The sequence below is a fragment of the Macaca thibetana genome, chromosome 9 (genome assembly GCF_024542745.1).
Source record: "Macaca thibetana thibetana isolate TM-01 chromosome 9, ASM2454274v1, whole genome shotgun sequence".
In the NCBI taxonomy this organism is placed as follows: domain Eukaryota; kingdom Metazoa; phylum Chordata; class Mammalia; order Primates; family Cercopithecidae; genus Macaca; species Macaca thibetana.
The window spans coordinates 129,447,090-129,474,867 of NC_065586.1; the positions used below are offsets into that span (position 1 = coordinate 129,447,090).

At 56.2% G+C, this 27,778-nt stretch overlaps 3 protein-coding genes and 1 pseudogene across 5 annotated transcripts in view; 2 read left to right on the forward strand and 2 right to left on the reverse strand.

Moving 5' to 3' along the window:
* Nucleotides 1-27,778, forward strand: part of ZNF511 (zinc finger protein 511) — a 42,764-nt gene that overhangs the window by 14,017 nt on the left and 969 nt on the right. For 2 of the 3 annotated variants that reach the window (XM_050805546.1, XM_050805547.1), the window contains exons 1-3: nucleotides 22,484-22,588; nucleotides 25,962-26,028; nucleotides 27,431-27,471. In XM_050805546.1, coding sequence (XP_050661503.1) covers nucleotides 22,581-22,588; nucleotides 25,962-26,028; nucleotides 27,431-27,471 — 116 coding nt within the window. In that variant the 5' untranslated portion in view covers nucleotides 22,484-22,580. Of the gene's footprint in view, nucleotides 1-22,483; nucleotides 22,589-25,961; nucleotides 26,029-27,430; nucleotides 27,472-27,778 lie in introns of those variants that run through there. The other variant, XM_050805549.1, reaches the window with a different exon arrangement.
* MTG1 (mitochondrial ribosome associated GTPase 1) overlaps nucleotides 1-27,778 on the forward strand; it is a 96,195-nt gene that overhangs the window by 941 nt on the left and 67,476 nt on the right. The window lies entirely within an intron of this gene.
* On the reverse strand, nucleotides 241-27,710 carry CALY (calcyon neuron specific vesicular protein). The gene is made up of 7 exons (XM_050805542.1): nucleotides 27,700-27,710; nucleotides 11,027-11,121; nucleotides 3,658-3,812; nucleotides 2,712-2,825; nucleotides 1,690-1,803; nucleotides 613-932; nucleotides 241-381 (listed from the first exon to the last, which is right to left on the reverse strand). The coding sequence occupies exons 3-6, from the start codon at nucleotides 3,790-3,792 to the stop codon at nucleotides 642-644; spliced, it is 654 nt and encodes a 217-aa protein (XP_050661499.1). The 5' UTR covers nucleotides 3,793-3,812; nucleotides 11,027-11,121; nucleotides 27,700-27,710; the 3' UTR covers nucleotides 241-381; nucleotides 613-641.
* LOC126963317 (barrier-to-autointegration factor-like) lies at nucleotides 19,269-21,244 on the reverse strand (annotated as a pseudogene).

The following is a 27,778-nucleotide window of genomic DNA, read 5'->3' on the forward strand; positions in this document are numbered from 1 at the left end:
GCCATTAAGGCATATCCCGGTGGGGCTTGGACAAGGCCGGGACCACCCAGCGCGAGGATGCGCGTGACGCCTGGGCGCGCTACGGCTTCCCGGGAGCTGCCCCCACGGAATCTCTCCTGGGTCCTTCGGGGGTCCCTGGGGGGAGCACAATGCCGGCCTCACTCACAGCTGGCAGGGTGGGGGGCGGGAGAAAGGCCAGCCGGGCAGAGGACGCGCAGGAGAGATGGAAGACTCCGGTGAACGTGAAATCTTTACTTAGAGAAAAGCGACAGAGTCAGAGACCCACGGGGGCAGGGCTGCAGCGAGGGCGCGTGGGGGCGAGACACGAACACGGCGGAGAGCATCGGGCGACGCGCTGGTCACAGGAGCTGGCGGGGGACGCTGCGGAGACAGAGCCCGAGGGTTGAGAGCGGCGACGCGGCCGGGAGCTCCCCACGGACACCGCGCCCCACGGCGGGCTCGGATTCACACCCCCCACTCCCGAGGTTCTGGCGGGCCGGGTCGGAGGGAAGAGGAAGAGGGGGGTGGCCGGGGTCTCTGGCTCAGAAGCGGTGGCGGGAGGCCAGGAAGAGACCGGGGCAGAGCCGGCGGGGCCCCGCGGCGCGCACCTACCCCGGACCGGGCTGCGGGGCCGGAGACCATCACTGCACGGGCGGGGGCGCCGCGCTCCCGGCCGCCTTCCGCGCCGCCTCCTTCTCCGCCTTGGCCGACGGCTTCCCGGGGGGTTCGGTGGCCGCCGCCGCCCCAGCCTGGGTGGGCCCCTTGCGCTCCTCCTTGGCGGCGCGGTAGCCGTCCCCCCAGGCCGCCGGCGTCTCCGTGCCGTGCTTGCGGCTCAGCGGGTAGGCCCCGATGGCCGCCAGGATGCTGCGGTGGCGCTCGGGGTCCATCTCCGTGTAGTACATCTCCAGGGTCAGCGGCGTGCAGATCTTGTGCTGCGGGAGGGGCCGGGTCAGGGCCGGCGGGCTGAGCCCTCCTGTGCGCCCCGGGCCCGGGCCCTCCCGCTTCTGCGGTTGGGGGCACTGCGGACAGTTTGTAACGGAGCCATGGTTTCAGGACACCGGTCAGCCTCCGGTTCAGAACTCAGGGCCCTGGGTGGGGGGGGCACGGAGCCAGGAGGTCGCGGGTTGTAAGGGGAGGGGGCCACCCAGGGAGAGGGGCGCAGACACCAGTGGACCTGCTCAGCCCAGCAAGGCCTCTGCGAGCGCGCTCCAGAGCATAAACCATGGAGTTAAGGAGAAAAGGAGCAGATTTTACTTCTGATGAATAAAAGGCTTTCTAAAAACACACTAAATGCTATAACTATTATTGGCAAAGAGATTAAAAAAAAAAGGATGGAAGAAAATATTTGCCAAATATGTAGGGAGCATTAATATCATGTTATATGAAAATAAAACCTCGCACAAGTCACTCAGGAGGACAGATGACCCCTAGAGAGATGGCTGGAGGGCGACCTTTTCTGCCTCATCTTTTACTTATTTTTTAAATTACAAGAAGAGAAACCCATCACTAACACATCTTTTCTTTTAAATTTTCAAAAGATAGACTTTCATGTTCTAGAGAAATAACGGGAACATGGCTTTGGAGACCATTTTCCCCCAGCAGCAGCAGACACCCCTGCCACCCCCTGCCTGGAGGCTATGGGAGGAGGCGCGGCTCCACCGCCCCCCACCAGAGCCCTGGCCCCCTTACCCGCAGCAGGAAGCCATCGGGGCAGGTGAACTGATCGTACCAGATGGCCTTGTACATGATCAGCACGCAGCCCAGCAGCGCCATGGCGAAGGCGATCATCCGCGCGGTGGGCAGCTGGCAGGAGGGCAGAGAGGGGCTCAGCCACGCCAGGCAGGGGTCGCCTTTGTGGGGAGCTCCTCAGGGGCTGGTGCTGGCACAGGACCATCCCCGCCCTCCAGTCTTGATACCCCACCCCCCGCCCTGGGCAGCCAGTGGCTTTTCCCACTTTTCCGAGGGTCAAGTGTGCTGGCATCACCCCTGGGGGCCAGGCCTTGCTGGCGGCCCCTCCACTGGGGTTCTGGAGACATCTGCCACCAGGTAAAGTGATGTGGCCTTTGACCCAGGTGGGTCTTGCGGAAATTTGCAGCTTCCCTTCGCTGTGGGCTCCACAGGGGATGGGGGCCACAGCCTCAGGTGAGTCGGAGGCTGCACTCACCAGGCCTCCCAGGGGACTGCCCACAGTGGGTGCTGTAACATGAGCTGCAGACTGGAACGTGAAGCCAGGGGCGGGGAGCCCTAGCAGATCTTACTACTGGAGAATGGAAGGCTTTGGAAACAGTCCACTAAAAATGACTAAAGCTATCTTAATAACGTTGAGAGATTTAAACAAGAGGATGAGAGAAGATATTTGCCAGATATACTGCAGAAAGAAAGTATTACATAGAAAGCCCGTAAGTCACTGAAGATGAGACAATGACCCTCTGGGCAAACAGGCAAGCAGCACTGGCCAGCGCTTCCCAGGAAGAGAAACATCTCAGGAGCACCACCGTTTGGTCAGTCCGCACCTGCAGCCTCGCCAGGGGGCCTGATGACTGCAGGGCAGTTGGAGGCCAGCTCTGGGTGGGGTGACTCACCGCCACCCTCTCCTCCCAGACAGCAAGGGGACTCCAGCCCGGCCTGGCCTGAGCCCAGGCACCCCCAGCTGCCTTCCACCTTCTCCCCCTGCCCTGAGTCCCCACAGTGGGTGGGGTGAGTGTGGTTACCCTGCGTCCTTCCTCTGGGTGGTTGCAGTTCAGCCTCTGGCCCTCCAGGTCAGGGAACTTCTTCTGCTGGTCTAAGGAGGACAGCTGGTATTCTGTCTGCGTCTTGATGACCACCTGTGAAAAGAGATGGCCATGGCCTCAGTGGGCAGCTGGGAGGGACCCAAGAGAGCCCTGAACTGAGAGGGGAGGGAGCCAGGGTCAGCTTCGTGGCAGTGGTGTTGACCCTGACCATCTCCCAGGACTGTCTGGTGGATGGCAGGGCTCCAGCAGCCACAAAGTTAGGCCAAGGGAAGGTGGACACTGAAAGTCTGCTGGGCGCATGGCAGCCCTGGGCTTGGCCTGGTTGCTGACGGAGCCCCTCGCTTTGCCTGCTGCCTTCAATTCAGGGTGCTGGAGAATTGCCCTTGGCCAGCAGAGGTGGTCCTCCTGTCCCGGGTCCCCAGCATAGATGCTGCCCCCACCTCCAGCAGGGACAACTCAGGGTGCCTTTCATGCTGCACAACTCCCTAGGGGGTCAAACTGGGCTGGGCTAGAACTGAGCTCTTTGCTTCTCCCCAGTTTCTGCTATAAGCACCCCCATGGTCACTTGCCCAAGGACCTCCATATCTCAGGCTCAACCCAGGACAGGGCCATGCCCCGAGGGAAGGGTGGGAAGCGTTGCCTGCTGGGTGCCCTATGGACAGCAGGTGGGCGGGCTGCTGTCTAGGAGCCAGTGCGTGAATTATTGGTTACCCGTCGGCCAGTTTGCCCAGCTCTGGCATATGGGGGAGCTGACCAGGAGGTCACATAGAGTGCCCATGGCCAACTGGGGTTTTGGTCCCCACGGTCCTTCTTCTGCTTGCTCTACTGCACCTGGGAAGAGGCCACATCTAGACAAACCTCACCCCACACCCCTTTGTTCCCAGGGGAGCCTGAGAAGGGACTCCACGCTGGCCCAGGCCCTCACCTGGTCAGGGAGCGGCGGCTGGAGCTGGCTGACGTCCAAGGGGCTGATCAGAGGCACACTGTCCATGGCAGCCCCATCCTGGTCCCCAGGGTCTTTACCTGGCTTCCCAGAGAAGCTGCAGCCCAGCTTCACCATGGTGGATGGCAGTGCTTGTCCTGTCCAGAGACAGACAGGGTCACTGCCCACAGGCTGCCCCCTGGACACCCACGCCAGCTGGCTCTAAAGCCAGAGGACCCTGAGCTGGTCCTAATGCTCCTCACACCAGAACCAGGGACAGGCTGTAAGTGGTCAGGCCAGCCTCCTTGGGCAAACCGGTCAAATCCAGCCAGATGCTGGGTACTGTACCTTCTTGACCCCCACAGCCCCTCTGGACCCCACAGCACTGCAGGGGAAAGCACCCCAACCAGTGACTGTCCATGAAGCCAGGGGAGTCTTCCACCAGCGGCTGCTCTAGACAAGACAATCTCCTCTTTTTCCTTCTTCTTCTTCTTCTTTTTTCTTTTTTTTTTTTTTTTTTTTTGAGATAGGATCTTGTTTTGTGGCCCAGGTGGGAGTGCAGTGGTGTGATCTTGGCTCACTGCAGCCTCTGCCTACTGGGCTTAAGCAATCCTGCCATCTCAGCCTCCCGAGTACCTGGGACCACAGGCGCACCCCACCACGCCTGGCTAATTTTTACATGTTTTGTAGAGACAGGGTTTCGCCAGATTGCCCAGGCTGGTCTCAAGCGATCTGCTTGCCTCAGCCTCCCACAGTGCTGGGATTACAGGAATGAGCCACCGCGCCTGACTCTAGACAACCTCTTAAAGCCAACAATCCTGGACATCAGTCTGGAGAGTTGGGTGCCAGACTCAGCACATAAAAATGCTGGAGACCCAGCTAAATTTGAATTTCAGATAAGCAACGAGCCCATTTTTAATATAAGAGCATCCCTCGCAATAAGCCGCATGGGACGTGCTTATCCTGCAGTCAGTCCTCGTTCTGTCCGGCGACTCTGCCGGAGACGCAGGAAGTGAGACAGAGCGGCCACAAGAGGGCACCCGCGAGTCAGCCCAGCTGCGAGCCCGGCGCTGATGGCCGCGGGGAGCGGGGCCCCTGCAGAGCTGAACACCACAGCGGGGCCCCACCAACCCCGGAGAGGCCGAGGGTGCTCGGCTTCGCCTTCAGGCGGACCTCCTAGAGAAAAAGAATGCAGCGGATGACCTCCGAGCTGATCAATGGAAAAAGCAGAAAAACAAAATGTATTCAATCAATCAAAGGAAAAAAAGAAAGGTCCTGTGTGCAGTAGAAACGGAACCTGTGGCCCGGTGCGATGGTGGCACCTGGGGTCCCAGCTACTCGGGAGGCTGAGGCGGAAGAGTCGCCTGAACCCGGGAGGCAGAGGTTGCAATGAGCCGAGATCGCGCCACTGCACTCCAACGTGAGTGACAGAATGAGACTCCGCCTCAAAAAAAAAAAAAAAAAAAAAAAAAGAAGAAGAAGAAGAAGAAAGAATCTGCCATTGCAACCTTCTCACAAAGAACTCCAAGCGCAGACAGCATCACCACAGCATTCTACCAACCATTTACAGGGAAAGTAATGCAAACGTCCACAAAACTTCCAGAAAGACAAGGGAGCACTCACCAGCTCCTGAGGCCAACTAGCCTCAGTCCCCTAACCCAGCAAGGACAGCATCGGAGAGGAGCTCACAGGCCAGCCTCCTCCACACGCACACACCACTGCGAAGCCCCAAAGCTCAAGCAGGGTGAGTCCAGCGAATACAACAAGGTAACATATGACAGGTTGGGTGTATTCTGGAAATGAAGTTTGGCTTAACATTTGGCAAGCAATCGTATTTTTCACCGTATTAACAGAACAATGAAAAAGCGTATCTGATCAATTGCTAGAGGAGTAGAAGTAACTCTGGGTAAGACTCAGGGCTCATTTACTATTCCTCGGACCCATTAGCACACTAAGGCAGGAGGCGAGTGCTGTAACCCAGTAACAGTGAACCACAAAATCCCCACAGCAAACCTCACTGAATGTGAATCCTGAAAGCGCCTTGATCTGCGGTTCTACAAGTTATGGCGCTAGAGGTCTCAGCCAATGCTGTAGGGTAGGACAAAGAAATGAGCTCTAGTGCCAGGCAAGAATAAATAATACTCTGATTATTCACCCATGAAACACTTTCTGTGTTTAGAAACCCCAGAAGAATCTATAGACAAATCATAAGGATCAAAAAGTGAGTTTGGCAAGGCTGTTGGATTTAAGGTATTCAGAAATCAGTTACATTCCTATATGTCAGTGGCAAAAATAAATAAATACATAATTTATTGAAGTACTCCATTTAAATAATATCAAAACTATCAAATCCTCAGGAATAGGTGTAAAAAGAGCTGAGGAACAGGGACAGGGCAGGGCCTCCACATGGAAACCAGGGAACATTGTCGACAGAGACCAAGAAAAGCTAAATCCCCCAAGTAAATGGGGAAGGCTGTGTCTATGGATTTGGGGAGTTTCCATGTTTAAACAAATTACCTACCCCCCGATCTGTAGATGCAGTAAATCTTAATCAAAATCCCAACAGTTTTTTAAATGAACTTGACAAGCACTGTCATTTTACATGGAAGGCAGAGGGGCAGGAACACACCAAGTATCTTGGAAAATAACATGGACTGCCAGGCATAGTGGCTCACGCCTGTAATCCCAGCATTTTGGGAGGCAGAGGTGGGTGGATCACAAGATCAGGAGTTTGAGACCAACCTGGCCAACATAGTGAAACCCCGTCTTGACTAAAAATACAAAAATTAGCCAGGCGTGGTGGCACACGCCTATAATCCCAGCTACTCGGGAGGCTGAGGCAGGAGAATCGCTTGAACCTGGCAGGCAGAGGTTGCAGTGAACCGAGATTGTGCCACTGCACTCCAGCCTGGGCAACAAGAGCAAAACTCCATTAAAAAAAAAAAACCCAAAAAAACAAAAACAAAAACAAAAAAACATGGAGGAGATCTCATCTGCCAGGGTCTGGCTTGTTGCACAGCATTGGAAATGGAGTGGTGTGGGGCTACTGTGTGGTGGAAGAAGTCCCACATGACACACTTTGCACACACGGACCCTGATTTGCAGCATAGCTGCCTCTCAGTAAACCTCTGTCTGCATCAAAAGCAGTGAGCCTGATCCCTACCTCACATTACACAGAGAAGTCTACTCCAGGTGGATAAACCTGAACTGGAAAAGCAAAACAATAAAGCACCTCAAAGATAATACAGGAGAAGATTTTTCTGATCTCAGGGAGGGAAAAATTTTTTCATTAGGACAATAGGTACTAACAACAAAAGGAAATATTGATAAAATGACTTCATTAAAACTATGAACTTCTGCTTATCAAAACAGCCTTCAAAAAATGGTAGGAAAAAACCAATACTGGGAGAAGACAGTTGCAACCCACAAATGAGGAGGGTACATTGTGGGTTGAATGATGTTCCCTCAAAAATACATCCAAGTCCTAGGATCTGTGTGAGGGGTGCCTTTGAATGGGACCTCATTTGAAAATATGGTCTTTGCAGATGTAATCAAGCTAAAATAAATTCGTCCTGAATCAGGGTGGGCCTTGATCCAAAACTGGTATCTTTATTACAGGGAAATTAGATGTAGGAGACGGAGCAGACGGAGCAGAGACTGGAATGATGCAGCTGAAACCCAAGGATTGCTTGGGCCACCAGAAGCTGGAGGAAGCGAGGAAGAAGCTCCCCTAGAGGCTTTGGAGGGAGCATGGCCCCGCGAACACCTTCATTTTGGACTTCTTGACTTCAGAACTGCGAAAGAATTTATTTTAAGCCACCCGCTTGTAATTTGTGACAGCAGCGCTAGGATGTCCAGTTAACTGCCAGAGCCAGCAGTGACCACTCTTTCTCGCCCTGCAGTGGCCAGGCTCCGCTTCGGGTTCCAGGTGTGGGAAGGCGCCAGGGGAACAGGAGCAGGGGACCCGCGGTCACAGAGCTTCTGCCCAGCTGCTGCCACTCAAGTAGAGATAATGTGGAGGCATCTGCGTGGAGGAGAATCTAAGGGTGGAAGGAGCTGAGAGTGGAATGATTGCAAGGTGGAAGGATCAGAAGGGGAAAGATGAAGGATTGCGGGGAGGGGAGGAAGGATCCAAGGGCAGAGAGATCCAACGGGGGAGGATTGCGCGGGTGGGGGTGGGGTGGAGCGGAGGGAGTCGAGGGTGGAAGAATCTGAGAGGGGAGGGACCCCAACGGGGTGGGGGAGGGACCCGAGGGGGCAAGGAGCCGACGCAGGGGGAAGGATCCGAGGGTGGAAGGATCTGAGCGGGAAGAATCAGCCTGGCGGAAGGATCCAAGTGGGTAGGATCCCAGGTGGGAAGGATCGGAGAGCGGAAGTATCTGAGAGGGAAGGTTCTGAAGGGAGAAGACTCTGAGGGGGAAAGACGTGAGAGTGGAAGGCTCTGAGGCGGGAAAGCTCTGTGGGCAGAAAAATCTGAACGGGGAAGGATCTGAGGGGGAAAAATCTGAGGGCGGAATGATCCGTGAGTGGAAAGTTCCGAGCGGGAAAGGATATGAAGGGGAAGGACCTAAGGAGGAAGGGTCTAAGGGCGAAGGATCTGAGAGTGGAAAGATCTGCGGGGGAAGGACCCGAGGGCAAAAAGGTTAGAAGGTGGCAACTTTCGCCTGGGGAAGAATCTGAAGGTGGAAGGATGTGATGGGGAAGGCTCTGATAAGCAAGGACCTGAGGGCGGAATGATCTGAGTGGAAGGCTCTGAGGCGGGAAGGATATGAAGGGGAAGGGTCTCAGGGGGAAAGACCTGAGGGTGAAAGAATCTGAGAGGTGTGGAAAGACCTGAGAGGGAAGGATCTGAAAGCGGAATGATCAGAGTGGGGAAGGATCTGAGGCGGGCAGGCTCTGAAGGTGAAAGCTCTGAAGGATCGGAGGGGGAAGGATCTGAAGGGGAAGGATCTGAGGGGCAGGGCCTGAAGGGGAAGGATCTGAGGGGGAAGGATCTGAAGGGGAAGGGATGGGGGGGAAGGGCATGAGGCGGGGGCTGAGGGGGGAAGGATCTGAGGGGGGAAGGATCTGAAGGGAAGGATATGAGGGGGGAAGGATCTGAAGGGGAAGGATCTGAAGGGGAAGGGCATGGGGGGGAAGGGCATGAGGCGGGAAAGGATATGAGGGGGGAAGGATCTGAAGGGGAAGGATCAGAGGGGGAAGGATTTGGAGGTGGCAGATTCTGCGTGTGGAAAGAACTGAGGAGGAAGGACCAGAGGGGGAAAGGATCTGCGTGGGCGGGAGTGAGGCTGGAAAGCGAGGGCTGGGTAGGAGATGGGGGCGGCCACTCTGAGCCGGAAGGAGCTGGATGAGCGGAGACAGGGTCCCCAGTCCTGGACCTGACCACGCGCTCTGGGGCCCTAACCCGTGCCCCTTGCTGGGCGTTCATCACAGGCGACCCTGTGCCCGGCCGGGCCTTTCCGGAAGAGGCCGTGCAGGGTCCCCCGAACACCCACCCTGGGCTGGAGACTCTGCCTGAGGTGGGTCCCCACGTGGCCCAGGCAGGGGCAATGGGCACTCGGCGGACGAGGTTTCACGGTGTAACCAGCGTCCGTGTGTGTGCAGGTGGAGACGGACGAGGCCCTACGGGGCTTAAATACAGAAGTGATCCATGGAGGCGGAGTTGGAGCAGCCGAGGGCCAAGAGGCCGGGGAATGACGTGGTCGTGGGGCGAGGGCGGCGAGCGCCGGGGCTTGAGGTGGAGCTTGGCCCGCGGGGGTGGGGGTACCACCGAGGAGGAGGGGTCGGGGGTCTCCCGGCAGCGGACTCCCAGAGCAAGCCCAGCCTCTGTACAGACGGGAGGGGGGCGGAGAGGGGGCGCAGTCACGGCCCGCAGCGCCACAGGGTAGAGCCACGCCCCGGGGGCCGGCGCCAGGGGTCAGGACCCCGCCAGGAGGAGCTTCGCTTCTGGGGTCCCCTTCGAGCCAAACTTCAACTCCAACTCGGACGGCCACTTTACGTCATCGCGGGTGTGCATGGCAACGGAGACAGGCCGAGGCGCGTCTTCAAGAAGAAAAAGCCGTTGGGGGCCCACTGGAGCCTCGCTTCTGGTTCCAGGCCCAGCGCCCCAGGCGGAATGCGGGGTTGGAACGGGGGACTGGCCTGTGTGTGGGGTCCAACCCTCCCACCCCACACACCAGACCGTCCCTTTGCACTGCTGCGTCATGGGGGCCTCCTCCCACGGAAGGCACGCGGCTCGTGGAACTAGGGGGCCGCCTCTGCTCCTCCTCCCGGCCCCTCCCTGCACCTGCGCTGTGGCGGCATCTTCTGCGGGTCCCCTGCGCCCCACCCGCCGCGTTCTGGCAGGGAGGCAGTGCCCAGCTCCTGTCTCTGGGGCAAGGGGAGGCGTGGGATGCTGACGGCAGATGGGTGGGGGCGCGGGTGAGCGAGGCCGTGTGGATGGACAGATGGATGGCGGGGGCGGGGGTGCAGGCTCTCAGTCGAAAGTCCACGGAAGCTCGGCTGGAGGTCACGTCACAGACTCGCTTTCGCATGCGCCCCCCAACCTGGAATGCTGCGTCACGCTGGGGGTGCGCGCAGGTGGGCTTATGTGGGGGGCACAAAAGCGTGTGACTGCGGATCCCTGAGGGTCCCGCCCCTCCCCCACGGGCGCCACCGCAGCCTCCTGCCCCTGGCGCTGCAGGCGGCCGTGGCTGCCCGGCTGATTCAAAGGCAGCTGCACTGCGGGGCCGGCGCAGCCCCGCGGAGGGGAGTGGGCGCGCAGCTGCTTCCGCTTCCACTCCCTCTCCAGCCACCTGTGGCCCCGCACCCGCGCCTGTTGCAGGTGGTTCCGGAGCCGCGCCCCTCCCGGCCTTCTGGCCGCTTCCTGCCTGTCACGCAGACGCCCCCATCAAGACCACCCCCCACCCCGCACCACCGTGCGGGCAGCCGCTCCTCGGTGCTCTGGTCCGCCGCCCCTTCTGCCGCCCGCCCCACCCCGCCCCCGGCAGACAGAGCTGGGCAGGAGCTGGAACTGGCACCCCCTGCCCACCTCGGAGACACCCTGAACTGCAGGCTGCGACCCTCGTGCCGGGGCCCCGCCGTCACGGGAAGCCTGGAGACCACTGCCTCGGGTCCGCGGGGTCGGCCTGGCCTGGGACAACCAGAGGAGGCCCGCGGGAGGGGGCCGGCTGTGCAGCGCGCCCTGCACACTCGCATCCGCACACGCGCCTCGCACACACGCACACTCACACCCTCATCCGCACGCGCGCCACGCACAAGCGCACTTGCGAGCACACGCACCTCGCACACTGCCGCACACGCGCCTCGCACCCCCGCACCCACTCGGGCCCCCCGCCCCCACTCTGCAAGGAGAAATGTGGAAATAGCTCACAGGCGGCTCCACTGGCAGCTGCTGCAGGACGCGGTCGGGGAGGACGACGGTGCGGATGTGGATGCGGAGGATGCGGTTCCAGACGCTTCGCAGCCGGGCGGGGCGGGGGCTGCAGCGGCGAGACGGAGGCTGCGGTCGCCATGGAAACGCGGCTGGAGGCGGGGCCTGGGCTCTGGCCCTGCACCCTCCACCCCCCCCACCACCCCTGCTAGGGAGCCGCGCATGCGCCCCTCGGACCCTGCCCGGGCCTCACAACACACCTCACACACACACCTGACACACCCCCAGAAACCACACCTCAAACACCAGAAACATCCACCCACACACCTCACACGCATCCCACACACCTCACAGACACCCCACACACCAGATACATCTGACACACACCTCAAACACCAGACACATCCAAACACACACCCCAGGCACACACACCCCAGACACACACCTGACACACCCCCAGAATCACACACTTCAAACACCATTCAAACACACACCTCACACATACCCGACACACACCTGACACACACCCCAGACACACCTGACACCCCAGATACACACCCCACAACTGACACACACACACCTCACACACCCCCAGAAACATATACCTGACACCTCACACACACCTGACACACACCTGATACCCCACACATTTGACACACACCCCACACACCTGACACACACACCCCAGAAACACACCTCAAACACCAGATACATCCAAACACACACCTCTCTCACACACACACCTGACACCCCGCAGAAACTCGTCAAACACCAGACATCCACACACCTCACACCTGACACACACACCTGACACCCCCAGAAACACACTTCAAACACCAGACACGTCCAAACACACACTTCACACACACACACCCGACACATCCACGCCTGACACACACCCTACACACCAGACGCACCCAAACACACACCTGTCACACATACACCCCACACACACCTGACACCCTCCCCAGAAACACACCCCTCAAACACCAAATACATCTAAACACACACCTCACACCCAGACACACACCTCACACACACCCCAGACACACACACCTGACACATACCCCAGAAACATACCTCACACACCAGACACATCCACACACACACCTCACATATACCACACACACACCTGATACCCCAGAAACACACACCTTAAACAGCTGACACACCCACACATGCCCCCCACACACCTGATGCCCACCTGACACATACCCCAGAAACACACACCAGACACACCCAAACACACCTCACACACCCTTGACCCACACACCACACACCTGACATACACACACCTGACCCACACTCCACATACCTGACACACACCCCAGAAATACACACCTCACACACCAGACATACCCAAACACACACTTCACACACACCCCACACACCCCTCAGACACACCAGACACACACACCATACACACATCACACACACCTCTTACACACACATCTGAAACACACTCCCAACTCACACCTCACACATGCCCTTGACACATACAGTTCACACACACCAGACACACCCAAACACACCTCACACACCCCAGACACACACCTCACATACCCAAACACACACCTGACACCAGTCACACAGGAAACACACGTTTCACACACACCACACACCCAAACACACAACACACACACCCCTTAGACACACCAGACACACACACCAGACATACGCACATCACACATGCATCTCACACACACCTGAAACACACCCTGACACACACACACCTCACACACAACCCAGACACACCCACACACCTGACACCTCACACACACCCTTCACACATACATTTCACACATATGAGACGCACCAATACACACCCCGGACACACCCACGCACCTGACAGTAGACACCAGAAACACATACTGTGGGGGAAAGGAAGAGAGATCAGACTGTTACTGTGTCTATGGAGAAAAGGAAGACAGAAGAAACTCCGTTTTGATTTCTATTAAGAAAAATTGTTCTGCTTTGAGATGCTCTTAACCTGTAACTTCAGCCCCAGCCCTGTGCTCACAGAAAGGTGCTGTGTTGAATCAAGGTTTAAGGGATTTAGGCCTGTGCAGGATGTGCCTTGTTAACAGTATGTTTGCAGGCAGTATGCTTGGTAAAAGTCATTGCCATTCTCCATTCTCTATTAACACGATGCACTGAGGAAAACCACAGGGACCTCTGCCCAAGAAAGCCTGGATATTGTCCAAGGTTTCCCCTCACTAAGACAGCCTGAAATATGGCCTCGTTGGCAGGGAAATACCTTACTGTCCCCCAGCCCAACACCTGTAAAGGGTCTGTGCTGAGGAGGATTAGTAAAAGAGGAAGGCCTCTTTGCGGTTGAGATAAGAGGAAGGCCTCTGTTTCCTGCATGTGCCTGGGAATGGAATGTCTCGGTGTGAGGCTGAGCATTCATTTTATTCTGAGACAGGAGAAAACTGCCCTATGGCTGGAGTTGAGAGGCTGGCGGTGATACTGCTTTGTTACTCTTTGCTACACTGAGATGTTTGGGTAAAGAGAAACATAAATCTAGCCCACGTGCACATCCGGGCACAGTACCTTTCCTTGAACTTATTTATGACGTAGATTCCTTTGCTCACATGTTTTCCTGCTGACCTTCTCCCCACCATCACCCTGTTCTCCTGCTGCACTCCCCTTGCTGAGATAGTGAAAATAGTAATCAATAAATACTGAGGGAACTCAGAGACCAGCGCCGGTGCAGGCCCTCCGTATGCTGAGTGCCGGTCCCCTGGGCCCACTGTTCTTTCTCTATACTTTGCGTCTTATTTCTTTTCTCAGTCTCTTGTCTCCACCTGATGAGAAATACAAGGGGCAGGCCCCCTTCACATACAACTCACACACCCCACCCATACACACCCCACACACCCCTCAGACACATGCACCTCACACACACCATACACACATCACACATCTCACACACACCTGAAACACACCCCGGACATACACACCTTACACACGTCCCCAGACACACCCCCACACATCTGACACATGCCAGACACACACCCCAGAAACACCACACACACCTGAACACACACGCCTCACGCCACACACACCTCACACGTACCACTCCTCACACACACCTCAGACACTCACACATACACCTAACACACCTCACAAACACACCTGACACATACATCCTCAGGAAGGAGACCACTACTTCTCCTGCTGCCCCCCACTCCTTGCCTAGTTTATAAGACAGGAGAAAAAGAAAGCAGAAAGTTAAAAAGAAACAAGAGTAAAATAAATAGCCAGACAGCCTGGCGCCACCACCCAGCCCTGGTAGTTAAAGGAAAATAGTAACATCGATCCCTGACTTAAACTACTTGTGTTATCTGTAAATTCCAGACATTGTATGAGGAAGCATTGCACCACTTTCTGTTCTGTTAGCTGATGCATACAGCCCCCAGTCACGTTCCCCACGCTTGCTCGATCTATCACGACCCTTTCACGTGGACCCCTTAGAGTTGTAAGCCCTTAAAAGGGCTAGGAATTTTTTTTTGTTTGTTTTGAGACGGAGCCTCGCTCAGTCGCCCAGGCTGGAGTGCAGTGGCGTGATCTCGGCTCACTGCAAGCTCCGCCTCCCGGGTTCCCACCATTCCCCTGCCTCAGCCTCCCGAGTAGCTGAGACTACAGGCGCCGCCACCACGCCTGGATAATTTTTTGTATTTTTAGTAGAGACAAGGTTTCACCATGTTGGCCAGGCTGGTCTTGAACTCCTGACCTCAGGTGATCCACTGCCCTTGGCCTCCCAAAGTACTAGGATTACAGGTGTGAGCCACTGCGCCTGGCCATTATTGCTGTTAACCCATGGATTATCCAGGTTTCATCCATTCGTCCACATGAACTCCTTCCAGTTTGTCAGCTGCTTACAATGTTGTGATGAACATTCTCGTTCCAGTCGTGGTGGACGTGTGCTTTTATTTCTTTTGGGTAGATACTGAAGAGTGGAATTGCCAAATTTGATGGGAAGTTGACATTTAACTTTTAAAGAAAATGCTAAAGTGTGTTTTCCAAAGTGGCCGTACCATATTACATTCCCACCTGCAGTGTAGGAGGGCTCCAGTTTCTCCACATCCTCACCGACTCTTGATATTATTATTATTATTTTTTTTTGAGACAGAGTCTCCATCTATCGCCAGCCTGGAGTGCAGTGGCGCAATCTTGGCTCATTGCAACCTCCCCTCCCAGGTTCAAATGATTCTCCTGCCTCAGGCACCCAAGTAGCTGGGACTATAGGCTCGTGCCACCACGCCTGGCTAATTTTTGTATTTTTAGTAAAGACGGGGTTTCACCTTGTTGGCCAGGCTGGTCTCAATCTCTTGACCTCGTGATCTACCCACCTCGGCTTCCCAAAGTGCTGGGATGATAAGTGTGAGCCACTGTGCCCGGCAGCCAACTCTTGATCCTTGACTTTGTCTTCTTATGCTAGCCATCGGTCTTAGCTCAGGCTGCCATAACAAATTGCCAGAGCTTGGGCGGCTTCAACAATGGAAATTTATGTTCTCTCAGCGCTGGAGGCTGAGGTCTGAGATCAAGCTGTCAGCAGCTCCTGAGGCCGCTCCCTGGGTTTGTGGGTGGCCACATCTCCCTGTATCCTTACTGGTCTTCCCTTTGGCGTATCTGTGTGTCCTAATCTCTTCACATAAGGACACCAGTCCTGTTGAATTAGGGTCCACCCTAATAACCTCGTTTTACCTTACTCACATCTTTAAAAACTCACCTCCAAACATCGTCACATTCGGAGGGGTTAGGGCATCACACTATGAATTTAGGGGGGACACAGCTCATAACGCCGTCCTATAGGAGTGTAGCTGTGGCTTGAATCCACGTCGCCCTAATGACGTCAATTTATGGATTTAGGGAGACACAGCCCATGATGCCGTCCTATAGGAGTGTAGCTGTGGTTTGAGTCCATGTCACCCTAATGACAAGTGGTGCTGAGCATCTTCTCAGGGTGGAGTCACCATTTGTAAATCTTCTGTGGTGAAATGTCTGTGCAAATGTTTTGAATATTTTTCAGTTGGGTTGTTTGTCTTTCTATCGTTGAGTTGTAAGAGTTCGTTTTATATTCTGGGTATAAGTCTCTCTCTTTCTTTCTTTCTTTCCTTCCTTCCTTCCTTCCTTCCTTCCTTCCTTCCTTCCTTCCTTCTTCCTTCTTTCTTTCTTTCTTTCTTTCTTTCTTTCTTTCTTTCTTTCTTTCTTTCTTTCTTTCTTTCTTTCTTTCTTTCTTTCTCTTTCTTTCTCTCCTTCTCTCTTTCTCTCCTTCTCTCTTTCTCTCTTTCTCTCTATTATTTTTTTGAGAAGGAGTCTTACTCTGTCAACCAGGCTGGAGTTCAGTGGCACAATACATCTCACTGCAACTTCTGCCTCCCGGATTCAAGTGATTCTCCTGCCTCAGCCTCCCTAGTAGCTGGGACTATAGGTGCACACCACCACGCTCGGCTAATTTTTGTATTTTTTTTTGTGAGACGGAGTCTTGCTCTGTGGCCCAGGCTAGAGTGCAGTGATGCAATCTCGGCTCACTGCAAGCTACGCCTCCTGGGTTCCCGCCATTCTCCTGCCTCAGCCTCCCGAGTAGCTGGGACCACAGGCGCCGCCACCTCGCCCGGCTAATTTTTTGTATTTTTAGTAGAGACGGGGTTTCACCGTGTTAGCCAGGATGGTCTTGATCTCCTGACCTCGTGATTTGCCCGCCTCGGCCTCCCAAAGTGCTGGGATTCCAGGCGTGAGCCACTGCACCTGGCCCTTTATTTTTAATTTTAAAAAAGTTTTAATTATTGGCCAGGCGCGGTGGCTCACACCTGTAATCCCAGCACTTTGGGAGGCCGAGGCGGGCGGATCACAAGGTCAGGAGATCGAGACCACGGTGAAACCCCGTCTCTACTAAAAATACAAAAAATTAGCCGGGCGCGGTTGTGGGCGCCTGTAGTCCCAGCTACTCGGGAGGCTGAGGCAGGAGAATGGCGTGAACCCGGGAGGCGGAGCTTGCAGTGAGCCGAGATCGCGCCACTGCACTCCAGCCTGGGCGACAGAGCGAGACTCCGTCTCAAAAAAAAAAAAAAAAAAAAAAAAAAAAAAAAAAGTTTTAATTATTATGGGTACATAACAGGTGCATATATCCATGGGGTACATGGATGCCATGTGTAATGATCAAATCAGGATAATTGGGGTATCCATAACCTCAAGAATATATCATTTCTTTGTGCTAACATTCTAATTCTATGCTTTTTTTTTTTTTTTTTTTTTTTGAGACGGAGTCTCGCTTTGTGGTCCAGGCTGGAGTGCAGTGGCCGGATCTCAGCTCACTGCAAGCTCTGCCTCCCGCATTTACGCCATTCTCCTGCCTCAGCCTCCCGAGTAGCTGGGACTACAGGCGCCCGCCACCTCGCCCAGCTAGTTTTTTTTTTTTGTATTTTTTAGTAGAGACGGGGTTTCACCGTGTTAGCCAGGATGGTCTCGATCTCCTGACCTCGTGATCCACCCGTCTCGGCCTCCCAAAGTGCTGGGATTACAGGCTTGAGCCACCACGCCCGGCCTATGCTTTTTATTAATTTAAAATATACAACAGACCAGGCATAGTGACCCATGCCTGTGATCCCAGCACTTTGGGAAGCCTAGGTAGGAGGATTGCTTGAGCCCAGGAGTTCGAGACCAGCCTGGGGACTTGTCTCATTTTACTAAAGACTAGATGTTTTAGATAATATATTGCAAACATTTTGAGTTCTGATATTTTCTCCCAAGGGTTGTTGTTGCTGTTTTGTTGAAATCAGTGGACGTGGTTTCCTCTGTAGCATGTGGCCCGGTATCTCCACCCAGTTTTTTTAAGCCTGTCTTCCTTGAATCACACTGGACTGTGTGGTTGTATAGCAGGACAAGCTTCAGACAAAACCCCTCAGACACCAAGTTAAAGAAGGAGAGGGTTTATTCAGCCAGGAGCTTCGGCAAGACTCACGTTTCCAACAACCGAGCTTCCCGAGTGAGCAGTTCCTGTCCCTTTTAAGGGTTCACAACTCTAAGGGGGTCCACGTGAGAGGGTCGTGATCAATGGAGCAAGCAGTGGGTATGTGACTGGGGGCTTCGAGCACCAGTAATCAGAACGGAACAGAACAGGACAGGGATTCTCACAATGCTTTTCCATACACTGTCCGGAATCTATAGATGACATAACCAGTTAGGTCAGGGGTTGATCTTTAACCACCAGGTCCAGGGCGTGGCAGTGGGCTATCTGCCTGTGGATTTCATTTCCACCTTTTAGTTTTTACTTCTTCTTTCTTTGGAGGCAGAAATTGGGCATAAGACAATATGAGGGGTGGTCTCCTCCCTTAGTTGGAGACTGTGTGCACAGACTTCAGGCTGCGGAACCCACTCTGCTGGCGCCTTGAGGCGGGGCCGGGGGCACGCTCTGTGTTGATGCAGTTTTTAAGGCTCCCAGCCTCCACTTCCCACCAGGTGTCTCCTGGCTCCTCGGTGTGAATGCACAGACTTGTGTTGGGCCAGAGGGATGGGGAGAGGTTGTGCCGTCGGCTGGGACTATGTGGGAGCCCAGGGAGGTTCCCTGTGACTTTCTCACTCTGGATCTGATCCCCCTGTTCAAGTTCGGGCTGGCCTGCCAATCACTGCTCATAATCCCCTTGGGGACCCCAGTTCCCTGAGCCACTGGCCTTCTGCTGCCTCCCCCGTGGAGCCCCTTGGCCACTAGGGGGTGGGTGGGAGTTTAACTGCCCAACAGGCTCCTTCTGCTGCCCAGAGACAGCCGATTTATCAAGACAGAGAGAAATTGCAACACAGAAAGTTTAATTCACGCAGAGCCGGCTGGACGGGAGACTGGAGTTTTATTACTACTCAAATTTTAAAGGAGAATTTGGTGGGTAGTGGTTGGGAAGTGCGGAGTCCTGATAGGTTGGGTTGCAGATGAAATCACAGGGAGCTGAGTCTGTCCTTTTGTGCTTCCTAAGTGGGGGCCACAAGACGAGATGAGCCGGTTCACGGATCTGGGTGGCACCAGCTGTTCCACCAAGTTCAGAGTCCGAAAAATGTCTCGAGCACCAATCTTAGGTTTTACAATAGTGACGTTTTCCCTAAGAGTAATTGGGGAGGTTTAGAATCTCGTGGCCTCCAGCTGCCTGACTCCTAAACCATAATTTCCTTTTTATTTTACTTTTTTTTCTTTCATGAAAGCCACTGACTTTCTTGATCTAAAGAACTTTACAAGGACAGTGACTGTCCTGCCAAAAAAGAGCCAAATGGTATCAAATGGACTGAAAGTGAGGGTGGGGGTGAAGAACGGGGCCAGGAGTCCATTCAGGAAAGCTGGTAACTGTCGCCAGGCAACTGGCAAGGGAAAAAGGAAGTGGGAGTCCTGCAAGAACGAGAATCCAAAAAAGTTGAAATGGTTAGGGGAGAAAACTCCCAAAAGATCCCAGAGTACGTTGGAGGTGAGTATGACAGTAGCAATCTTTTCCTTTGCAGAGGACAGGGGAGGAGTCCCTGCTCAGCTGTAAACTCTGCATGAGGGCTGGGGATCGAGAGCTTCCCGGAGAGCATCACAAGAAGGCGTCACATGCTCTCGAAGGCATCCAAAGTCCCGGGACTGCTTGGCGTTGGCACCACGAGTCCTTCGGCCACTCTTGGAACAGGTTTTCATCTTTCCTCAGCACCAGAAACTGGCCAAGGACAACATAGGCCTTGTCAAAGCCCCTTTCCTCCAGCTTCTTGCCCAGGACTTCACCCATCCCGGCCAGGCTCCCCACTGGCTTTTCCCCCATGGGCTCTGCCCTGAAGTCTCAGTGCTTTTGGGAGCTTGGCATCTTGATCAGGCTTAATCGGCAACTTCAGTTCCCGTAACGGTTCCTCCTGCCACCTGGCCACTCCCGCTGATACCTCAAGCCACTAGAAGTTTCCTAAACCATAATTTCCAATCTTGTGGCTACTTTGTTAGTTTTGTAAAGGCAGTCTGGTCCCCAGGCAAGAAGGGAGTTTGTTCAGGAAAGGGCTGTTTTCATCTTTGTTTTAACATTAAACTGTAAACTAAGATCCTCCCAAAGTTGTGTGACCTGCACCCAGGAAAGAACAAGGACAGGCTGGAGGTTAGAAGTAAGATGGAGTCGGTTAGGTCAGATTCACCATCATAGCCTCTGCAAAGGTGGTTTCAGGAACAGCCCCAGCAAGAAGCCCCCGGGAACATCTGTTCTCACCCAAGCCCAGCTGCCTCTTCGGGTGACCACTCCTCAGCAGCTCAGACGCTGCGGGTCGCGCTGGAAAGCCCGGAGTTGGCCGTTCTTGAGGGCCCTCACTCCACCCGCTTGGAAGCACTGCCCCCACTTGTGTCTGCACATGAAGCTCTGGGAGGAACCCATACCCTGCAGCCGGCGGGCTCAGAGTCCCCAACAGTAGCTGCCCACTGGGGGCTGTCGAGGAAAAGAGTAAAATCCTGTAAAATACTTGGAGAGTGATTCCGAGCCAAATATGAGTGAAGGAAGGCCCATGACGCTGTCTCAGGAGATCCTGAGAACACCTGCGGCCCGAGGGGTTGGGGTGCAGCTGGTTTGGGTTGGGGTGCAGTTGGTTTCATACACGTTCGGGACACGAGACATCACTCAGTACACGGGAGATGTACATTGGTTTGGTCCGGAAAGGCGGGGGGTGTCCAGGTCATTGGTGGATTCAGTAATTTTCCAATTGACAATTGGTCAAAAGAGTTAAGTTATTGTCTAAAGACCTAGAATCAATAGCAGGGAAAGTCAGGGTTAAGACAAGGCGTTGTGGAGACCAAGTTTATGCAGATAGAATCAATAAAAGGGACTATTTCTTGTCAGACTTAAAGAGTCTGTTCTTTCAGTCTTGAGGTCTCTGTTTTAATGTTAATGCTGGTCCGTTTTGCCTGAATTCCAAAAGGAGGAGAGGGTACAATGAGGCCTGTCAGACCCCCACTTCCCACTGTGGCCTGAACTAGTTTGTAGGTTAACGTTGGAATGCCCTTGGCCTAGGGAGGTCCATCAGCCGGGTGGGGTTGGGGAAGATTGGAATCTTTTTTGTTTCACAGGGTGTGCCAGGGATGGCTAAGGACAGTGGTCAGGGCCAGGTGTGGTGGCTCACGCCTATAATCCCAGCACTTTGGGAGCCCGAAATGGGTGGATTACTTAGGTCAGGAGTTCGAGACCAGCCTGGGCAACATGGTGAAACCTTGTATCTATTAAAAATACAAAAATTAGCTGGACACGGTGGTGCGTGTCTGTAATCCCAGCTACTCGGGAGGCTGAGGCGGGAGAATCACTTGAACCCGGGAGGCGGAGGTTGCAGTGAGCTGAGATTGCACCACCGCACTCCAGCCTGGGCAACGGAGTGAGACTCTGTCTCAAAAAAAAAATAAAAACATAAAAAAGGCAATCAGGGCACTGGGCCCTGTGGAGCGGCAGACCTCAGCCACACAGCATGTAAGACTCCTCAGGCTGGTGTGGCCAGAAAGGAAGGACTGGCCGGAGCGCCTGGCAGCGGTGGGGAAGGTGGTGGGGTTGGGGGTGAGGGTTCCGTGATGGTGGAGCTGAGCCGGTACAGTGCTGCCGCAGGTGGTGGGCAGGGGCGGGTGTGATAGGCAGGTGGGGTGGGGCTGGATGGGGGATTGATTTGTCACGCCCACCTGAGGAAGGAAGCACTTCAACTGAGGTGGGGACAGCCGCCCACGACACCCCTCCATGGGGACAGCCGCCCACAACACCCCTCCATGGGGACAGCCGCCCACGACACCCCTCCAAGGGGACAGCCGCCCACGACACCCCTCCATGGGGACAGCCGCCCACGACACCCCTCCATGGGGACAGCCGCCCACGACACCCTTCCAAGGGGACAGCCGCCCACGACACCCCTCCATGGGGACAGCCGCCCACGACACCCTTCCAAGGGGACAGCCGCCCACGACACCCCTCCCACGACACCCCTCCATGGGGACAGCCGCCCACGACACCCCTCCCACGACACCCCTCCATGGGGACAGCCGCCTGCGACACCCCTCCAAGTTGCCTTGGCTGTGAGCTCGGTTCAGCCTTCATGACAAGCAGGTTTTTTTTGTTGTTGTTGTTGTTTTGTTTTGTTTTTTACGGAGTTTCGCTCTTTGCTGCCCAGGCTGGACTGCAGTGGCGCCATCTTGGCTCACTGCAACCTCCACCTCCCAGGTTCAAGCGATTCTCCTGCCTCAGCCTCCCAAAGTGCTGGGATTACAGGCCTGAGCCACCGCACCCGGCCACCAAGCGGGTTTTTAAAGGCAAACTTCTTCCTCAGTCAGGTGTGGCAGGCCCTGAGGGGGCAGCTGGGTGTCCCCACTCAGATCCAGGCCCAAGTGGGCTGGGCGGCTGCAGAGCCAGTCACTTGGGCTGCACAGGATGGGATCCCTGACTCCGACCTCTGTCCTGACACGCCCCAAGCGGCAGCAATAAAGCCCCAAGCAGCCTGGGCCTGGGCAGGAGGAGCTGGGCCGGGTGCCAGATACTGGGATCAGCCACTGCAGCTCCCTGAGCACTCTCTCCACAGAGACAGGGACCCAGACATGAGGAGGTAATGCCCACCATCCCTGAGCCCCGATCCCCACCCCACCCAAACCTGGAGGCCTGGCCCTTAGCCAGAGGGGGCCCGGCCGTGCTGTGCTCGGGGACCTGGTTCAGGGGAGTGTGCAGGTGGGAGGGAGAAGGAGGGGCCCTCTGAGGGTCTGGGGTCTGCCACCAGGCTCCACCTCCTCTGGGGCTCCAAACGCATGAGACAGTGCCTTGCCCCTTGGTTCCCCTGGCCTGGTGGAGAATCACGCAGAACAAGGAAGGGGGTGGTGCCAGGCTGAAACCAGCAGGCCTGTGACTGCCCAACAGGAAGGGGGCTGGGGCCAGGGCGTGGCTGTGATTTGGAGCTCAGGGAAACACCTGGGCTCCTGCTGGACCCTGGAATCAGAGGCTGCCTTCCTTCTGTGGGGGTGTCCCTCTTCCCCCTCCTTCTATGGGGGTCCCCCCCTCCTGTGGAGGTGCCCTCCTCCTCTTCCTCCTCCTCTAAGCCAGGGCCCTCCTGCCCCTCCTCTCCTGGTGTTTCTCCCTTGTAGAGAGGTGGCCTCTGGGTGGCGTGGGGACCCTTTGGTGCCCAGAGCCATTTGTCTGGAGAGGGGACCCACGGAGTCCCACAGTCTGGCTGCTTGGCAGTCACCACCAACCATTGTTCAAGGGGCTACCGTGTCCTGAATTCTGGGCCCCCAGGCTGTGTGTCGGGGAGGTGGGCTCCAGGGGTGGCCCAGGCAGCACGGCAGTGGGAGTGGGGTCCAATGCCCGGACAAGAGCCCCTGCCCAGCATCAGAACCAGCTGGGGGTCCTGAGGAGAAGCAGGGCCCCCGAACCAGACCAGGCCAGGCCCCGACCCCGGGCTGTCTGGGGCATCCCCCCTGCCCTTTGACCTCCTCCCATTGTGGCTGAGTCACCCAGAGAAGGGGCAAAGTTCCCTGTGGAGCTGCAATCCAGGCCTGTAGGGCGTCCCAGACACTGACTCTTCTGCCTCCGCAGAAGTAGCTGGGATTACAGGCTTGTGCCACCACCCCAGCTAAGTGGTTTTTTTTTTTTTTTTTTTTTTTTTTTTGAGACAGTCTCGCTCTGTCGCCCAGGCTGGAGTGAGTGCAGTGGCTCGATCTTGGCTTACTGCAACCTCCACCTCCCAGGTTCAAGCGATTCTCTGGCCTCAGCCTCCCAAGTAACTAGGATTACAGGCACCTGCCACCACGCCTGGCTAATTTTTTTTTTTTTTTTGTATTTTTAGTAGAGACGAGGTTTCACCATGTTGGCCAGGCTGGTTCCAAATGCCTAACCTCAAGTGGTCTGTTGCCTCAGCCTCCCCAAGTGCTGGGATTACAGGCGTGAGCCACCGCGCCCGGGCAGTTTCATATTTTCAGTAGAGACGGAGTTTTGCCATGTTGGCCAGGCTGGTTTCAAACTCCTGACCTCAGGTGATCTGCCCACCTCGGCCTCCCAAAGTTCTGGGATTATGGGTGTGAACCACCGTGCCCAGCCCCAGGCACCCTTGACTGCAGCCATGCTGAGCCCCATGCAGACCCAGAGCCTCACCCCACCCCCAAGACCACCCCACCCTGAGAGACCGAAGCCTCCCCAGACAGAAGCCTCCCCGCAGGGGCCTGAAGAGACAAGACTGCACCACACCACACACGCCCACACACACACGCGTGTGCACACACACGCCTGCACACACACAAGCCCACACACATACACGTGTGCACACACACATGCCCGCACACACACACCCGCACACACACACGCCTGCACACACACACCCGCACACACACACTCCCAAACCCTCACTCTACACCACACCACACACGCCCACCCACACGTGCACACACACATGCCCGCACACACACCCACACACACACACTCCCAAACCCTCACTCTACACCACACCACACACACCCACCCACACGCGCACATACACACGCACACACCCACACGTGCACACACACACACCCCCACACACAAACTCCCAAACCCTCACTCTACACACCACACACGCCCACCCACACGTGCACACACACACATGCACACACACACGCGCACACACACACCCGCACACACACACTCCCAAACCCTCTACACCACACCACATATGCACGCGCACACACACGCCTGCACACACACATGCCTGCACACACACACGTGCATGCACACACACACATGCACGCACACACACAGTCCCAAACCCTCACACTCTACACCACACACACACGCATGCACACAGCACACGCCCACCCCAAACCCTCATGCTCCATACCAGACACAACATACGTATGCGTCCAACACACATGCACACACGCATGCACACAGCACACATACACCCCTAAACCCTCACGCTCCACACCACACACAACATACGGATCCAATACACACACAAGCACACACATGCACACAGCACACACATCCCCAAACCCTCACACTCCACACACAACATACACATTCATCCACTACACACACACCACACACACTCCCCAAACACACAGAAGATACATGCATATCTACCAGGCACACGCACGCACACAGCACACACACACCCAAGCCCACACACTCCACACCACACACAACATACACATGCATCCATCACACACACAACACACATAACATACATACAACACACGGACTCCCAAACCCACACACTCCACACCATGCACAACATACACATCCACCACGCACACTCAAGCACACGGTGCACACACACCCAAACACACCACCCACAGCATACACTCACACCCACCATGCACATAGTCCACACCCACAAAACACATGTGCACATACAACATATATGCACACCCCCCACCACATACACAAACACACACGTCCCGTGTCCAAACAGACCTGACACCCTGCCTGCCTGCCTAACAGTGCTGCCATGCACCCCTGAGCCCTCCAGCCGTGGCCCCACAGCTCTGGGACACAGCGGGTGCCCGCCTGCGGCAGTGTGCAGCCTCAGGGCTCTGTGGGTATGGGGCTGTGGGCCCCCGCTGTGCCATACCCTCCCATACCCCAATCTGTGTGCAAGTGTGTTCACGTGTCCCCACGTGGAGGGCGGCAGAACCTCTGGAGTTTCTGAGCCAACCACCAGTGCCTGCTACAGTGGGGTCTGCCCAGACTGTGGGGAGCAGGGTCTGGGGCTGGGGCTGTGGGCTCTGGCCTGAGCGGGGCTGGAGGCAGGTGGGCCTGGGGCTTCTCCCCGCTCTGTGCCTGTGTGTTGGCCCATGTGAGCAGAGTCCAGTAAAACCACTTGCCCTCCCAAGGAAGAACCCAGCCCAGGCCTCCCAGCTGCCCATTGGGTGCTGCCTGGAGTTCAGGGGAGGCGGGACTGATGGCCAGGCTCGGCCCTTCCCCTACCCCACACTTTCCTCTCTGGCCCCCCTCAGGGTCCTCATGGTCACTAGCCTGGTGGCTGTGCTGCTGTGGGAGGCAGGTGCGGCCTCAGCACCCAAGGTAGGTGTGAGCCCCTCCCATCTGGCCACCAACTCCAGTTGTCATCTTCTGCCCCCACAGCAGGAGATGTGGACAAAGGTCCCCTCTTCCGTCTTCAAACCCCAGGCTGGCCTAGGAGAGAGGCGCGGGTGCGCTCATGACTCTTGATGCCTGGGCACCTGAGGACGAGGAGGGGGCAGGCTTCCCTTCACTGGGGTCAGATGGACAGGCCTCAGGACACCCAGGTGGAGGAGGTGGGGCCAGATGAACCCACGTGATCTCAGGTGGAGGAGGGCCTGGATGACACCCCTTGATGCTCACCTGGGCCCTGAAGGCCAGAGGTGACTCCATGTGCCGGCAGCTCAGCTGCACTGTCTGTGCTGACAGTGGTGTCCTTGGCTGGGACTATGCCTGGGGATGTGCCCTGTTCCCTGGCCCATGTCAAGACCACTCAGTCTTGCACACCTGGCATGGATCAGGAGGAAGGAGGTCCATGCCTTCCTTGACTGGAGACGCAGGAACATGGGCACGGCCTCCCACGGTGCTGGTCCTCCCCTGGGGTCACTGGCCCTCTCCGGGGTCACTGGTCCTCCCCGGGGTCACTGGTCCTCCGCTGAGATCACTGGTCCTCCCCTGGGGTCACTGGTCCTCTACTGGGGTCACTGGTCCTCCGCTGAGGTCACTGGTCCTCCGCTGAGATCACTGGTCCTCCCCTGGGGTCACTGGTCCTCTACTGGGGTCACTGGTCCTCCCCGGGGTCACTGGTCCTCCCCAGGGTCACTGGTCCTCTACTGGGGTCACTGGTCCTCCCCAGGGTCACTGGTCCTCCACTGAGATCACTGATCCTCCCCAGGGTCACTGGTCCTCTACTGGGGTCACTGGTCCTCCCCAGGGTCACTGGTCCTCCGCTGAGATCACTGGTCTTCCCCAGGGTCACTGGTCCTCCACTGGGGTCACCTGCTTTGCTCTCCTGTTTGTCCTTTGCCCCACTGAGGGTGGCTGGGCTTAGAGCAGCTGACAACTAAGGTTAGCTGGGCTCGGAGCAGCTGACCGCCTCCTCTAGGCACCTGCCAGGGAGGAGACACAGCCCCAACCAGTCACCTCAGAAACCAGCCAGTGCGCTGACAACTGGGGTGGGGTGGTCGGGGATATCGTGCCAGGTTACATCCCAGTCCTGTGCCGCCCCAGGCCCGCCCAGAATTCCAGGCCAGCTGGTCATCTGGGCACAGGCCAGCAGCCTCACTCCCGGCTTGCAATCCCGACACCCGAGAGTGGTACACCCACTAGAGACGCTCGGGCTGTGCCGAGCTGGCCCTGTCCCCACCCCTGCAGCCCCAGGTGGGCCTCGGAGCAGCCTCTCCCTAGGTGTCCTCCATCCGTGTGGACTGTGGCTGAGCCCACACCTGTGACTCTCCCTATCAAGGTCCACGTCAAACACCGGCCCTCAGAGCAGGAGGCAGAGAAGTAAGTCCCCCCAGCCCCACCTGCCCATCCCCACCCCCGCCATTCCCTGAAGCTACGGCCGGATCATCTGGGCCCTTCCTGAACCTGGAGCGCACGAGAGGGATGCAGAGGGGAACCCTGTCCAGCAGCTTTCGGAGGGAGGCGGCACTTCAGCCTCATGGGGATCTGTCAACAGCCCCCGTGCAGGGAGAAGAGAGTACAGCCAGAGGGCTTGGGGCTCCCGGGCGTCCCCCACTCAGCTTCCCCACGGCCTCCAGGGCAGCTTGTACCCCACGGCCGGTGGCTGCAGCCAGGGTGGCTCAGTCTT